This window comes from Bacillus rossius, chromosome 1 (genome assembly GCF_032445375.1).
Source record: "Bacillus rossius redtenbacheri isolate Brsri chromosome 1, Brsri_v3, whole genome shotgun sequence".
In the NCBI taxonomy this organism is placed as follows: Eukaryota; Metazoa; Arthropoda; class Insecta; order Phasmatodea; family Bacillidae; genus Bacillus; species Bacillus rossius.
Window position 1 is genome coordinate 47,000,013 of NC_086330.1, and position 16,907 is coordinate 47,016,919.

At 38.8% G+C, this 16,907-nt stretch overlaps 1 protein-coding gene across 5 annotated transcripts in view; it reads left to right on the forward strand.

The window, feature by feature from the left end:
• Positions 1 to 16,462, forward strand: part of LOC134535488 (1-acyl-sn-glycerol-3-phosphate acyltransferase alpha-like) — a 72,664-nt gene extending 56,202 nt beyond the window's left edge. For all 5 annotated transcript variants that reach the window (XM_063374641.1, XM_063374617.1, XM_063374648.1 and 2 more), the window contains 3 exons: positions 6,400 to 6,581; positions 9,659 to 9,824; positions 12,847 to 16,462. In XM_063374641.1, coding sequence (XP_063230711.1) covers positions 6,400 to 6,581; positions 9,659 to 9,824; positions 12,847 to 13,007 — 509 coding nt within the window. In that variant the 3' untranslated portion in view covers positions 13,008 to 16,462. The remainder of the gene's footprint in view (positions 1 to 6,399; positions 6,582 to 9,658; positions 9,825 to 12,846) is intronic.
• The last annotated feature ends 445 nt before the right edge of the window (positions 16,463 to 16,907 follow it).

The following is a 16,907-nucleotide window of genomic DNA, read 5'->3' on the forward strand; positions in this document are numbered from 1 at the left end:
GATATTTGTTAAATTACTATTTTCTCCAGTTGTTAAAATCATTTATTGAGTTGTTCTGTTTAATTTTAATTGTATCGACTGTAAGCATAGTAGAGAATTGGTTCAAGCTCATAATTAAAGAGTAACTTGAACAGTTTTAGATAAGCATATGACACGAGTACGGCTTTGTTGTTTTTTCATTTGCAGTGTCACCTATGCAAAATTGAGACTCCTGAGCTTGAAGTGTTTTGTTTTGCAGTTTTCTATGGGTGAATCTGTAATTTATGTTGAATGTGTGTGTCTGAAGGTCAGAACATCGTCATTAATGTGTAGAACACCAAAGAGATTTCCCAAAATTAAATGTTTTCTGCACTGTGTCCAGATGTCAAGTGTACGGACCATTTTGTTTCGCTGAAACTACTGTAACAGGTAGGGCCGCAACTTGAGTCTCTGGCACCCGGGGCATGAATGTATTCATGCGCCCCCCCCCCCCCCCCCTCTTTTTTTGCACATACCACACCAATAAAGCTGGGGGTCCGGGGGCCCTCTCACGGAAAAATGGTGCTATTTAAACATTTTCCATACCTACATGTAACAGTTTCTGTGCTACTGTACCTTCCATGCTTGAACCCACTATGTCCATAAAGTAGTCCGTATAATCACTAGACTTGTTCATTAAAATATGTTGAGACGTTATATTGTAAATCAGATTAGACATTCCTGGCATGCAAGTTAAAAAAACATTTTACCAGTTACCAGTTGTAATAGGAATTACAATGCAAGCGATTTCGGCGCCCCCACAGCTTTGCGCCCGGGGCGTATGCCCCGCTTGCTCCCCCCTAGTTGCGGCCCTGGTAACAGGGATGGCTTAGTATGGATATATTGAAAGAATGGCTCTTAGAGAGAGAACCTGTAAACTTTATTTGGCAACAGGATGGAACTCTACCCTATTGGAATCCCTTTGTATGAGAGGGTTGAACTTTAAAGTCTTGACCGTTGATTGCATGTGTGCCATATAACTAAAGGTGCACATATTGAACATTTGTAAGAAAAATTAGGTTAGTTTACCTTCAGTTTGATGTCTGATTTGTTGTAAATAGTCAGAATTAAACTGTTCAAATGTACCATTGAAACTGAGTCATTCTTTTGAGGGCGTACCGGTGTTAGTTTTGAACTAGTGGTGGAAATAGTGGGCGCCACCAAGTGAGTGGGCACGTGTACCCGGCTAGAGGCTCTTATTCAGGGCGTTACGTGGCCCGTGTGAGGGGAGATATTAGCCCTCCCGATCTCGATGATAACACCTGTTCCTAAACCGAGCCCGCTCTCAGCATCGGGCCCGCTTCTACCTAACCGCAGTGGGCTCTTAGGGCGTCCCACACGCCGCTGACTGGGTTAAGGACCCACGTGGCTCCCCCCCCGAACACAAAGACACGTGACTTAATTAAGTTGGTTTTAGTGATACGTTACACGTCCTACAATCCTTCCTTTACACAGCTAAAACGCCCGAGGCACGAATCGGTATAAGTTGAGGAGGGGACCACACACGTGGCCACCTCAAGCTTTTACGTTGAACGAAGGTGGTGAAAAAACTCCTGAGAGTATATAAATTAATTATTAAACAGCCCCCACCGACCGAGAGAGGCCCCGAGGATGAAAAATAAAACGATTTGGATTAGTTAAGTTAAAAGAGCTACTTATCGGTGAGACAATGGTGATGTCCTCGGGGTGTCTACAGAGACGTCCTCTCTCGGCCGGCTGAAGAAGGAGTCTGGGGCGAGACAAGGCTCGCGGCAGGAAACATGGCGCCCTTCGCGCCGAACACAATTACCGTTAACATCCTTGCGACTGCGTGCCCCGGGTTATTACAGATAATAACATCAATCTTTTATAAAATTGATATACACACACCCACGACCAGACTGTCTGTAATAATTACTTGTGCATGAAATTAGTTTAAATAAAGTTATTTACTAGTTCCGCCGTCGCCCGCTAGGGAGCGTCCTGGGCCGTGCTTGCACTTACTTTATTACAAAAAATACTATATTAAGAAAACAAAAGACTCTCACTTAACTGACCCGTTGTGACACTGTTTAGGGGTGAAAAGAAAAGTTTAACAATATTAATTTAAATACCTATAGGGGTGCAGCGCACTGCAGCTAAGCGCCCTCCTGCGGTAGTTCGTGGCGCGCAAATTCAAATACTCACACAACTACGTACGTCACGGTACAAATGCCGGGCAGGATAGGTGTGGGAAGGGAAACGGAGGATGACCAGGCTCATGGGGCGAAGCCCAGGCTGACGTCACTTTTATGGATACCCTATACTTCCTTGATTATTTCAATAAAACTGTTGTTTAGCTCCAACTTGAAAGGCATGTTACCAGCTTTGGGAAGCACTTTAGTTTATAAGTCGTGCGTGTTTTCAACTTATTTTCTCGTGATGAACCTTGCAGACAAGGATTGTCCATTGAATTACGATAAACCTGGCACATGACAAAATTTCACTTATGTTTTGACGTCAACCGGGCCTGCGCCCCAGAAGCCTGGTCAGCCTCCGCCACCTTTCCCCTCACCTCCCCCTACCCGCTTCCCGTACTGGCAGCCGTTCCGTCTTGAGTACGTAGTCACCCGACTATGTTGTGTTTGAATAGCGCGCCACGGACGTCAAGAGGGCGCTGTAGCAGCAGTGCACCACACCCCTTTAACTAGGGATGAACATTGTAATTCTTTTTTGCTTATTTTCCCCAAGTGGCGTGTGATGGAAGATCGGCCGGGAGTGTTTTATGTACTTTAAGTAATTAATATTTAGTTAAGGCATAAACAACTAAAAGACGTACCGAAAATGCACGAGGCGAACCGAAGTCCGCCGAAGCCGGACTGGTTATCATTAATAATTAATTGTTGTAATTTTAGTTAATAGTTTTTATCATGCATTAGGTGTAATGTAATTATTAAGAGTTTTTCATGTTTTACCTGTAGCTTCCTGTGGCACGTTATCGTAAATAGGTATAACGGTAATTGGTTCGGCGCGAAGACGCCATGTTAGGCTAGCGGAGCCCTGAGCTCGCCCCAGTCCTTCGCCAGCACCGACAGAGAGCAGACGCATCAGTACCCCGGGAACCTCACCGCTTGCCTGCACTGCTAAGTAATTCTGTTAAATCTTAATCATCTTAAATCTTTCGTTCGTAATTCCTCGGGGCTTCTCTCGGTCGGGGGGACTGTTTAAATAATTGTATGAGTGACCACTATGGTTCTTTTACCGTGAATTAACTAATTGTATAGTGTGACCACATGGTCAGGTCACACCTCATGTGAACCGATTCGTGCAGCGGGCGTTGTGTGATATAATCAAAGGTGTAGGCGAAGTAGCAACTAATAAACCAGGGCATACGATTTTATTTGTCAGTGGCGTCTCGTCAGGGCAAGCAAGGCAAGCAGTGCTTGCCCAGGCAGTTTCCAGACATTGTATTTTTTAAATAAATATTTTATTCAGAATAGTATTTTACTTTGGCTCGTGCCGTTAGGTGTATGTATTTTTTACACTATCTTCTTGGGACCCAGTACTGTGCGCTGTGCGCTATAAGAAAAGAATTCGTTGACACACAAAACATGCTGTTTTAGAAGCGTTGCTAGGTTTAGAAGCGCTGGTAGGACCGCTTTCAGCAGGAAGGCTGCCGCAGTAGTTTCCTTTCGGAAGGGGGGGGGGGGGGGGGGTGGCATGGTACAAAGGTTCAGGGAGGGGATTGGCTGTAAAACACGTGGTAGAAGCTACGAAGGTAGCGCTTTCTTGCCGAACTGAAGCGAACATGGCCGAAGCAGACGGTGGAATTTTTCCGCCGACTGCTTCGGCTATGTCCGCTAGAGTTCGGCAGGGCAGGTGGCGAGGTCGCGTTTCAGTCGGCGGTCGTCTCTCGGGGTGCGCGCATCTCTCTCGCGGGCTGTTGGCTGGCAGTGCGTGGGGGATTTGTGGGCGTACGGGAGGCGGCCTAGCAGTGCCAAATGCTACCGACCGCGTCCCGCGGGTGGCAGATACGGAATCCCAGCTCGAGAGTTGCAATCTCTCTGGGGTGACTGTGAATAACCAATACCAGTCCGCGGACCAATGGCCTGCCTGTGGAGTCGTTATTACGGCTATCGGGGTGAAAGGTAGCCTGAATGCAGCTCGGCGCGTGGCAGAAAGCAGTTCCGTCGGCGAAGGCACCGCAGGGGAGCTCGATGTGCCCTGGATGCGAAGTGTAGACGAACTGCGGGCTGGAAATTGCGGAGCTGTGAACTGCCGCGCGCGCAACGGAACTGAACAGCATCGTAACTCTGAAGGAAGAGATGGCGGCGCCTTCAAGTTGGGGCCCTGTTGGAGCCAGTGGTAGCCTGGGCGGCGCGACCTTCAACCGTCCCGGGATTTTGGAGGACAAGAGGGTCAGACTCGCAAGATACTTAATTCGCCTGAACGACTTACCGCCACCCTGGCTTGAAAGGTTGTTGGCTGTTGACTGGAAGAAGGAAGATGAAGATGGCGCAATGTCAGGCTGCCTTTCGCCCCGTGCGCCCGCAGTTCGAGCCGGTTTACTGGCTCGTCTGCCCACATCTGGTTTAACTGTGGCTGCCTGGGCAGCTGGGCTGGGCTGACGAGTGAAGTCGCCCGCCCCTGGGGGCGCATGCGCCCCTGGTTAATAATAACCCAGGAGTACCCAACATTTAAATGCGGGTCGAAAGGCCCAAGCACCCAACTCCAGCATGGTTGATTTTTCAGCCCCTCCAACTCTTCTTACCTGGACCCTTCTTCCCTCTTGTCCAGTAGTTACCTGCTTGCTTAATGCATGTTAATTGATCCCCGCATGGTTAAAAACCCGCATGGTAGAGTGTATAGGCTTCGGCCTGAGACACACTTAGGTCCTCCCTGGACCCTCCCCTTACACACTTAGAATAATTTAGGCTAGGAAAAAAAATCGTGGCGTTTCAGGAATGATTGACGTGCCAGTTTCTTGGTACACGTACCAGTTAACAGAGTTTCTGATCAACGTATGAAGATAATTTCTTTTGTGTTGGTACGAAAAATACCAAGATTTAATTTTTACTATTCTAGTACATTTTTATGAGGTTCTTCTCTTTATTTTAAGTACTTACTTTGCCATGTGTTGTCTGTTTATATATTTTGTACCAGATATCGATGATACTACACTCCCACTTAGTATATAAGTAATGTAGAATAGGTATTTTATTATCAGAATAATGTAAGTCAAACATTATTATTTTAAAAACAATTTATTTTAAAAGAAAATGTCAATTTTTCTACCTGTGAAATAGTCAATGTTCAGTTAAGAAAACTACTTAAATAGCACCATTTTTACCCTTGAAATCCATATTTTCCCGGGCCCCGAACCCCCCCCCCCCCCCTCCCCAATCAAGTTTTGATGTGAACGGAGTTGTTGCTTCCCCTCATGTAAACCTCACGCCTCGCCACTGTTATTTGTATTTGTTTATTTCAACATCCTGAGTGTGACGTCGTGTGGGATGCCGTAAGAGCCCACTGCGTAGGTGAAGAGAGTACCCGACGCTGAGAGTGGACCAGTGGCGAGTACTAGGATTGGCTTTAGGGGGGTTAAAATCACGCCTCACTTGGACGACGTCACGGCCCTGAAAGAGTCTCTCCCGGTTCTTTGCCCCTTGTACGGTGGCACCCACAAATTAATCTCAGTACATGTATCGACGCAAACCCCCGCTTAGCATAAGGACAGTTAGGACGCGGCCATGTCAGGTTGTATTTGTGATCCATAAAAAAAATTATTTAAGTAAAGTTTGTTCTCAGTCTCCTTCGTGCTGCTCTTCCTGTATGTGTATCTTGCTCAAGCATGTTCAGCACAGACCTCTAGGTCTCTTGAAAGGACAGATAGAGTGAACGAGGCGTACGCGAAGCGGCGATGGAACGGTAGTGGGGGACGACTCTGGAGCACCCCCGAGAAGACCCACAAGTTCACGGTAACATCCACCATGTTCGGGTGTTCATCACTTGGTCAGGTCTGCTACGATTCAAACCATGTCACCTCTGTGTGCACTCAGAGGTTTGATCAACATTTGTGACTACTAAGATAAATTATCTTCTGAGATAGTTTGTTAAATGAAATTGCCTGACACAAAAATTTTGAGACAAATTTTGAGCTGCTATTTTGCATGAAATTTTTAAGTTAAAACTGCTGCTTTTGTGATTGTGATAAATTTGTTTAGTTGGCATGAGTGTATGTTACCATTGCATTTGCTTTTTTTTTTAAATGTGAACCAAGGCTGTTCTTTTTTTATGTTTTTTCCATATACTATATTTGTAGTCATTTTATTTGCTAAATAAGCCAGGATTTACGGTGTTGAAACCAATTTGCTGTGCTATTGAAAACCAGCAAAGTAAAATTATTAAATTTTTATTGGATAGTGTTGGGAGAAATTTGGCCAAAGCTGCAGAGGTGCACTGTCATTTCGAAGAAAGAAGTGCTGTACCTTGGCCCATTTGGATTGGCCACCTGGCTGTGGGGCACAATTTTCATTGACCGGCTCAATGTGGAGCGAGCCCAGTCCACCATTAATAGCACAGCAGATATTGTGCGTAACAACAGGGTGAGTAACAATCATAATCATACCAACAGGGTGAGTAATAATCAGAATTGTACCAACAGGGTGGGTAAAAATTATCGAACCATTGGCACGTTATGATGATTTTTTTAATTTTCTCATCATTACTATTAGTTACGGGCTAATTATGTAAAATTAACACTGTATCTTTCTTGCATATGTTGTTTTGTCACAAATATTTTCAATGGGTATTAACTATGTGCAATATAATGAGAGTAAAAAGTCACATTATTTGTAATTATTATGACTTGCGTGACTTTTTACACCCATATAATCCACTTAGTAAATTCTGATGAAAATATTTGTGACAGAACATATACAAGAAGGCAAGTGTTAAATTTACAGAAATAGCCCTTAACTAATAATAATGATGAGATAATGGAAGCAATCATGGTGTGTAAAACCCAGCCTTAAGGGGTAAAATTTTATTAATGCTATCCACATTTAGAAATACAGTTTCTGTAATACATTTTATAACTCGACAAAGCATAGAAATTTGATTTGAGCTCTTGTTGAAGTCAATGTTTGCAGATTGGAGTAACTATTGTTACAGTTTTAGCTATGCCTGCTTGAATAGGGTTGTGCTTCCTTAATATAATTTTATTCCAGGTCCTTACATTTTTCAGTGGGTCTTATAAAACTCATCAATTAATATATTATTTTCAACAGATATTTTGTTGTGGATTCTGGCCAAAAATAATGTATTTCAGTTTCATGATTATGTAGATGAAATGATTAGCCAAAATACTGGGTTATGATTCAGTCATTAAGGCCCCAAGAATATGATCACTTAGACACTGGGACACAACAGTAATTTTGACAATTTGAGTTCCTTATTCCTAGGACTAAGATACCATACCAAGGCACCATCTGAGATGGTTTTGTTTTGCATTACGATGCATATGAAATATTTTGTATCCACAATGGTTTTTATGTATTTGCAATAATAATATTATCGTGGTTTGGCTTTGTGTTGAGAATGTCTTTTAAGTTTTTCTGGGTGATTGTACATAAAAAATTGATTTTTCACAGCTTGAAATTTAAACTTCTATGTACGTAACGTGTTTTGACTCCTTGATTAGCTACGGGAAAGTTTATGCTCAGTGCTGAGGAGTGTAGGGTTTTCAGAGAACTCATTCTGATGAGCAGTTTCAGTTTAAGTAATGTCCCCGCTGGAAGAGATTTCTGTGTCAATAGGGTTTACAAGAAATGCAGTATTTCCATAAAAGAATGTCCCAGTTATTAATTTTAATAGTATCAACTGTAAGCATTGTAGTGTGTTGGTTTCAGGTCACAATCAAAGAAAAACTCAATAAAGTTTTAGCTAAGCGCATGCACGAGTACTGCTTTATTGTTTTCTCGCTTGCAGCACGACATACACAAAATGGCGATTCATGTGCGTAAAGCGTTTTGTGTTCTGCAATTTGCTAAGAGTGAATCTGTAATTTCAGTTTAACGTGTATTTCGTCTAAAGTTTAATTTCTATCCCCCATGTGGCAAAAAGCATTTGCCAATTGTCATGATGACAGAGCTCTTTTTTGCTGACCTCCACGTTCACCTGACATAATTACCATTTGATTTTTCCTTTGAGGCTTTTTAAAAGATTGTGTCTACATTCTGCCGCTACCTAATGATTTGTCAGAGTTGAGACACAGAAATCCATTACACCAGACTTGTTAACCAAAGTGTGGGAATAATCTGACTTTAGGTTGGATGTGTGCCGTATAACTAAAGTTGCACATATTGAACATTTATAAGAAAAAAACTATGTTAGTTTACTTTTAATTTGATGTATGATTTGTATTGTAAAGTCTAAATTAAACTGTTATAATTGAGGGCGTACCGGTGTTGAAGTTAGAATATTGGTGGAAACTAATGGACGCCACCACGTGAGTGGGCACATGGACCCGGCTGGAGAACTCTAACTCAGGGCGTTACGTGGCCCGTGTGCGGCGAGATATTAGCCCTCCAGATGTTATACGCAGCTCCTGTCCCTAACTAAGCCCGCTCTCAGCGTCGGGCACGCTTTTAATTACCGCAGTGAGCTCTCAGGGCGTCCCACACGCCGCTGACCATGTTAAGGACCCACGTGGCCCCCCGAACACAAACACGTGACTCAATTAAGTTGGTTTTATTACTCACGTTACACGCCCTTACACAATCATCCCTTGATACTGCTACAAAACGCCCGAGGCACGAATCGAATTAGGTGAGGAGGCGAACCACGCACGTGGTCGCCTCGAGTTGGACACGTCCGCCCTCGGCCGGCTGGAGAAAGAGACTGGGGCGAGACCCGGGCTTGCGGAAGGCAACATGGCGCCCTTCGCGCCGAACACAATTACCGTTACAACTTAGCTATGGCGTGCCTCGGGTTACTATTGAAAAATACATAAATCCTTTTACAAAAATAAGTACATCACATCCATACCCAGACCGTCTGTAATAATTACTTATATAATAGAAAACAGTTTGAATCCAGTTACATGCTAGTTCCTCCGCCGCCAGCTAGGGAGCGTCCTTGTTCGCGCTTGCACTTATTAAATAACAAAACATCATGATTTAGTTAAATAAAAGACACTCACATGCATAGCCGTTGTGACACTATTTTGGTGCGAAAAGAAAAGGATTACAATATTTATTAAGACTTATAGGGGTGCGGCGCACTGCAGCTAAGCGCCCTCTTGCTGTAGTTTGTGGCGCGCAGTTTGAATCTCACACGGCTACGTACGTCACGACACAAATGCCGGGTAGGAAAGGTGGTGGGAAAGGGAACGGAAGGTGATCAGGCTCGTGGGGCGAAGCCCCGGCTGACGTCATAATATACCATTGAAACTGGGACATTCTTTCATGGACATATTATATAATATGGAAGATGCTCATCAGTCACATAGATGGAGTCGTATTTGGGTCTCGGGCTTGTAAAGTCTCATGGAATGTCACAGAAGCGCACCTCGAAGTAGGCCTAACTAGCGCTGTCCCTCCTGATATAACCCACTTCATAGCATGTATAATATGTGTATCACATGCAAGTCTCGAGCTGTACCTTTTTGTTTGTTTTGTAGGCAAAACTGTGCATGTTTCCTGAAGGTACTAGAAATAATGGAGCAACTTTATTGCCTTTCAAGAAAGGTGCATTTCATGTTGCCATCTCTTCCCAGACTCCAGTGCAACCTGTTGTGGTTTCCAGGTACTACTTCCTTGACGACAAGAAGAAAATATTTGATTCTGGTATGTCAAGTCGAATTGTTAATTATCATATTAAGTACATTTATCTCCGTGTCGTAGACATTAACTAGAGCTTGCTCAAAGACACTTTTGCAGATCACATCAAAGCACTAAAACTTCAAATTTTTGGGAAAATTTTAAGATTTTTTTAAAACTAAATTAGTAGTTTGGAACCTAAATCACAATATGTGTGGAAAATTACTAAGTTGAATTAACATAATTGTACTTTGTTCCAGATATTGAATATGAGTATGTGTAGCATTTTGTACGTTGTATGTAATATAGTTTTTGTTACTGAAAAATATTTTACGACATAGAGGATAGGAAATTAATTATTTATATACACACACATACACACTATCATTTATATTTTGTTTATATGTTATATTTTTATATTTAGTAAAAACTAAAGGCCATAGGCCTACCTTATATAAAATAACCAAACCAACAGATGGAGATATGTGTTAGAAGTTATCATAGAAATTACTCAAATAATATTTAATTTATTTTCCTCAAATTGTAATGTTCATCATAAAATAATAAATTTAAACTGAGAACCCATTATGCGTTCTGCAATAATTTATGAATTTAAATGCATTAAATATTCAAACTTATGTATTACACAATTATGTGTTTTGTTATTTAGAGAGTTTTGTTAAGATACAAAATAATAATAATAAAAAGTGAGTTTCCAGTACTCTCCAGTGATGTCATAAACATCTAATATCTGTAATGAGCAGATTCATGTGTGCTCATGTTGGAAAGAAACCTATAATACGGAACTTGGACACAAAATTTAATGTAGAATTCTTAAAAATAACATTGATCATGATAAATATATGAAAATGTAATATAATATATGTAATATAAAATATTTAAGAAAAAATGTAATTTTTTTTCCCCCTTTAAAACTTGAGCTAAAATTATTTCTTAAAATGTTTTTCAAAGTTGGTGCATTTGATGTGTATGATGCAGTTAATGTGCTGGTGTAGGCAGGGTGGCTTTAAAGAAAAAAAATTGTTAGTGCACTTGATGCACTACAGGTAGTTTCGGAGCAGTTAGGATGCTTTGGTGAGCATGGTGTGGACAAGTTGTCGGGCAAAGTTGTCTTAGTTCTGTAATTCCATGCCATGCGACACACTACTCAAACATGTCCCAATGGTCGGCGAAAAGAAAGATCGTATAATATTTGCATAGTGAAAATTATGAAATCAAAGTATTTTTCTTGCTAACAATTTACAAGTAAGTATGAAATAATAAATAAAAAACATGTAAATTATGCCAGAGGTAAAAACAATCAATAAAATTGACTCATGACACAAAAATTGAATAAAGGAACTATATTTTTGAATACAGGTTAGGCCTACCTTGTAAAGCTTGGTACATATCCACAAAAAAAACAGCATTGTTGGTAACAACACATGAGCTACGTCAACATGCAATAATTTTAAATATATTTCGGGATAGTTTCACTATCATAAAGTTTCATTTGGCACACCAATACACCTATCCCTCATTTAGCACGTCTTCAGATTGCGCGGATTCATTTAGCACAATGTGAAATTACTGCCCCAGTCTTGAATAGCACGTCTGTAAATTTCAGTTAGCACAAAATCTCTGCAGGCGCAAAAAAGAAAAAAGTTGAGCACGACACCATAAATTATGTTTCAACTTCTGTAAACAATAGATGTACCGTGGGATACAGTTAGCCAAACAAGGGGGAAAGAGAGATCTGCGCGTGCAGGTCTGTCTATGCTATTGGCTGTTGTACAAACATCAGCTATGGAATGTAAAGGACCAATTGTTTTTACGTCAGCGCGTATGCCGCCGTGCCGTACTATTGATGCCTGGCCATAAACTGGGCCGTGAACTCAGTCTAGCCAGTGGCAGGGAATTCACTCAAACAAAAGCAACGTCTGCCCATTCAGCTTCCGGTAACTACGTGCTTGATCACTCATAATCCATCGTGTTCAAGTATTTGAGATAAAACTACAAGTATTTCGGCTCAGATTGTCATGAAGACCACGCTTATGTTAGTCGCACTTAACTTTTAAGTAAAACAACTGTGCGCACAATAGTTTGAAATATGAACTCTTACCAAAAGTTTATATAAGTCTGATGCTGTTGGTTGTACTAGCGGGAATATAATTGACATTAAATACCAGAACAGAAATAAACAGATGATACACGTGGAAAAGGTTTTTAAATGAATGTTGCAATGAAAAAAATAATCTTTGGCCTGACAGGATTGGTGTGAACCAGGTGGTGATACGCGAATAAGCACTTTAATTTTTAAAAAATTAAAATGTAATTATCTGGACAGTAATCTGTTTCACTGTCAGTAGAGGATGGTTTGGAAAGGTACGCGACGTGAGTTGAAGGTCACGTCCGGACGGGCAAGTCAGCCAGCCGACTGACGATAAAGTACATAACCACGTATCTCCCATTACGCGGTGTCGTATTTGTCATACAAAGTGCGATGGAGGCATATAAAGATAAATGTTGTGACATATTTATAGTTGAGTGTTATTCAACGCATTTATATTTTGTAAAGTATATTTTGCGACACAATTTTGGAACACATTAAAAACATTAGCCTTGCTATTTATGGAAACTAATGCTTCAGAATACGTGATTTAGAATAACACAAACATTTTTAGGAAGGAATTAGTCGTGCTAAGTGAGGGATAGGTGTATGTTTGGTATATAATCTAATTTTGATGAAAATGACTATACACAGGTTTGTGTTTCTACACATGGGTCTGCCTTCTTTGTCCCACATTTCCGTTCATTGACTTCCGTTCAATTTTCATGAAATTACTCCTACAAAATGTATAGGTACCAAGAGCTAAGTGCTAAGTGGTTACACATACAAAATACTTGACTGTTTTTGTATGTACATTTACATGACTTGTTTGTGTACAAACCCTGCCAACTGGAACACATTTTCAGTTATTAAAAATCAAGTTTTTTTTATTTTATTCTTTTAGAACTTTATATTTTTTAAATTTTCTGTTTATTGTAGGTTCTGTGATAATAACCATCTTGCCTCCAATACCTACGGTTGGCAGGACGAAGGATGACGTGAATGCTTTGGTGGCAGAGACGAGAGATGCTATGATTGAGGTACACACCAAAACATCGGAAGAAGTTATCGGCTTGTTGAAGACTGAAAAGATTAGTTAAATAGTATTTGTAACTGTTAGTGAAACACTAATTTTTATGCCTTGCATCATTCCAGATAAAATCATTCCTCTGGTCAAAAGCATTTTAGAATTCTGTGTGCTACATTTATAAAAAAGATAAAAGATTTTGTACATATGTACTTAAAAAAATTATTGAAAGAGCTTCATAACAAATTTATGTTCTGTAATTTGTTAAACATTGGTAATTTAAATGATAAAAGACTAGTTTTCAGGAATAAGATTTCCTCACAGCTGACTAAATATATTTTTCATGCATTTAAGAAAGAAATAGTATAGGTACAAATTTTTTTTTTGTGTTAATTATTGCCTTTGAATATGACTGTTAATGCTTTCCAGAATAGATTTCAATATCGCTTTTGTAACATTAATTTAGATTACAAGCATGTTAATGTTAATCAGTTATACAGTGATTTTTAATCTGTATAGTGCAGCTGTACATGTCAGAAGTTAATGCACATTGTTTTACATTTAATGTGTATCACATTAAGTATAGTTTCAAGATCTGCACAACATGTTAAAAGAGTTTTTGAGTATAGTACATGTATGTATTAATTGTATGTGTAATTTTCTTTGGAAGACATAGCAGCGCAATATTTGTGACTAACCATTATACAATTCATACACAGAGGCAAACTAGCAGTCTGGCTGGCCCTATATCTAGATGCTCTAGTCTTGGGCATAGTCACTATGTAAGGCAAGTCCGCCACTGTTTATACGATAAAATATTGTGTTTGTGGTTCAGCAGTGAAACATCATGCAGGTAGTTACTGTCTAGGTGCTGCTTAAAATAATTAATACTTTGATGAACTTGTGTTAATTATCTATGTTAATCCATCTTATGTAAGATGAGAATTACAGAACCCAGGAAAGGTTTTGTGTATATCTCGCTAAACAATCATGAAAACTTCATAACATAAAAATTAGGGTTGTGCGAATATTCGCTAGTGAAATAGATATTAAAATATTCAGAATATGCAATATTTGATTCTGTGAAGAAATGGTTGTGATGAAGGTCAATTAAATCAAATTTTTTTAGTTAAATGAATATTACAACACCCAAGAAAAGTTTGATTTACATGAAACTAGTTACTGTGCTGGTTAGGAGTTCCATTATTGTAATTTAAAAAAAAAACTGAATATTTAAACAATTTTTATTTTTAATTGTTAAGCATCATTTCCATTCATTTCTATACAATATCCGACATAAGATGCCTTAAAATATAAAATAATAAAGTGATGGAGGGCCTTGAATGTGAGCAGTCCCTTAATAGATATAGGATTTAAAATATTTTTGTACAAATGTTAGGGTTTTAGCATATGCCACAAATAATTTTCTTTTAAGACATTTTCTATGGACGACTTAGCAGCATGTAAAATTATACATCAACTTATATGTACATATATTGTGGTTTAGCAATGAAAAATCATGTGGTTGGTTCATGATCATGTTAAAGTTTGTATTCATACTGTAAAAGCTCCTAATCTGGCACATTCAGGACAATGGCCAAGCCAAGCAGGATAAGAGATTTTGCTCGTTTATAAAACGTCAATGAGGCATTTTTGAAAAACTGAAAATTCTCACTTCACTAATATGAAAAATATTGCATATATTTAAAGTAATGGTACATGTTAAGGTAAGTGTCCCAAAAACCTTTCTTCTGAAATGTGTCTGGATAACATGTACCATTAGCTCAAGGGGTATAAAAAAAATAGGGGTTGAAAAAGCGAACAAATTCATGATTCATTAAGAATGATGAGAATGTGTGCCTATACCATGATGTGAACCAAGGTACTGAAACTGGTCAGCAGGATAGGGTGTAGACTATATCATTAATGTGTACCTAACAGTAAATAACAACGGAACAATCATTTTGGACACAACTGGAAGAATTGATATCGGACTAGGTTTTAGGGACGGATATAACTTGAGATAATTTCCACAAAGAGAGGAACTGTGAATTTGTTGAAGAGAAATTGAAAATACTACAGAGGGGGTTGAGTAAACAGGAAATCAGTAATTTATCTACTAGACTAGGCAAATATCTACACCTACTATGCGATTAACTGCTTTAGGGATATAACATTACATGTCTGAAAGAAAACATAAATTCAGAATGCATAGATTTTCTATTGATATCTGATACTGTATTCAGCTTTGTATTAGCATTGAAAGGAGTTATATTATTCAAGAATTGCAACCATGTGGAAAATAAACTTTTTTGCATACAATAATTGGGTTTGCCTCCAAAATTTATAAAAGAAGCTTTTTATCACTTAGTTAAGGAGATAATGAGCATCAGTATAATGTTCAGCCAGGGTTTACTGCATGAGCTTAGTGGCATGCGAGAAATATCTGGTGAAATTAAAACCTACAAGCCAAGCATTGGTGAAGTTGGTCCTAAATAGGTAAATTATTTTAATGCCTACCTTCATCAGGCCTTTGTCAAGCTTATGGCTATATCATTCTTATTGATAATACTTAACAAATACTACAAAATTCTGGAAGCAATGAACAGAAAACATTCAAAACATTTTGGATGCGTGGAATATGCGTAAGTGTTGGATTGTTAATTTTTGGAATATTCAAAAAAATGTTAAATGCATTGTAAATAAAGTTTCTAGTTTGTTCCAGGGTGCATTTTCAGTATTTTTAGTTTCCGGAATTTGCTGCATGGGTATATAAAGCTAAATCTGTATGGATCTGTCTTCAGTAAAGAAAACTACCTACGCATATGGACAGAGCTGTTTCATGTTACAATAAGATAATTTTTTACGATTCTGAAAAATTTCTTATTTAGAGTTTAACCTTTACTAAGAATTTTGTATTTAATTTCAATTTTCACTGAAGTTCTCGTTGCATTGTTTATTTTCATTTCATTTAAGAGTAGCAGTGTGCGCACAACCCTAATTTAAAATCAATTTAATATTTAATTAGAAGAACTATCATATCACAAAGAAATAACATGTTCCTAATATTGCATTAGTAATGTAATTGTGTGTAAGCAGGGGGAAAAAAAGTGATAATGTTACAGTAAAAGACAAATATTTTTAATATTGCATAGGCCAGTAGACCTGAATATGTTTGGCTAAAATATTTTACAATACTGTGTACTGGTAAACTATTCAAATAAGTATTCAGATGTAAAGGTAAGTATATCATAATGTACTTATGCATACTTTTAAGTGTTAAATAATTCTAAGCACATACACATTTAAGTGAATTTCCCTCCTGCTGTGTATGTGCAAACTATTTTCAGCATGAAAACTGTACAGTTTCTTGTTGCATTATTGTTGATTTTTGAGTATATTTTTGTACATTTGTAGTTGTTTATTGATATTCCAAATGTTTGAAAATGTTAAATTATTTACAAGTATAAATTTTAATTTATAAATAGCTTTATGAAATAAAAAGCCTAAAAAGCAAACTATAAAAAATTGTTTTAATCACAAATTGTCTTGTTAGACACGTGAATTAGCCTTTATAGATATTTTTGGGTTCTTCTGAAATCTCCTTAATAGGTATGTTAAACTTGAAAAATAATTTTTTCTCCTTTCTGGTGTATTTTCAGGATGTTCCTTTGTCCTGGAAGATCTTCATCCTTCTCAGTTTCATCATCTTTCTTTGTTTTTGTGAAAATTTATGGCTGTCCTTTATTTTATTGTGATTTCAGTTATGCATCTATAGCGACGGGTCATAAAATCACCACCTGTAATTTAGTTGCAGATATAAAAAAAATTGGTCATGTTCTGTGACTCATCCCTAAAAGTATCTGTAATCAGTAGCAATATCAGTCTTGTGTGCGATGTGACTGGCGCTCCAGCCAATATAAATGCAGGAGTTCGGAAACTGCGATTGCTCCCGTATCACTAGGCCTGTGCG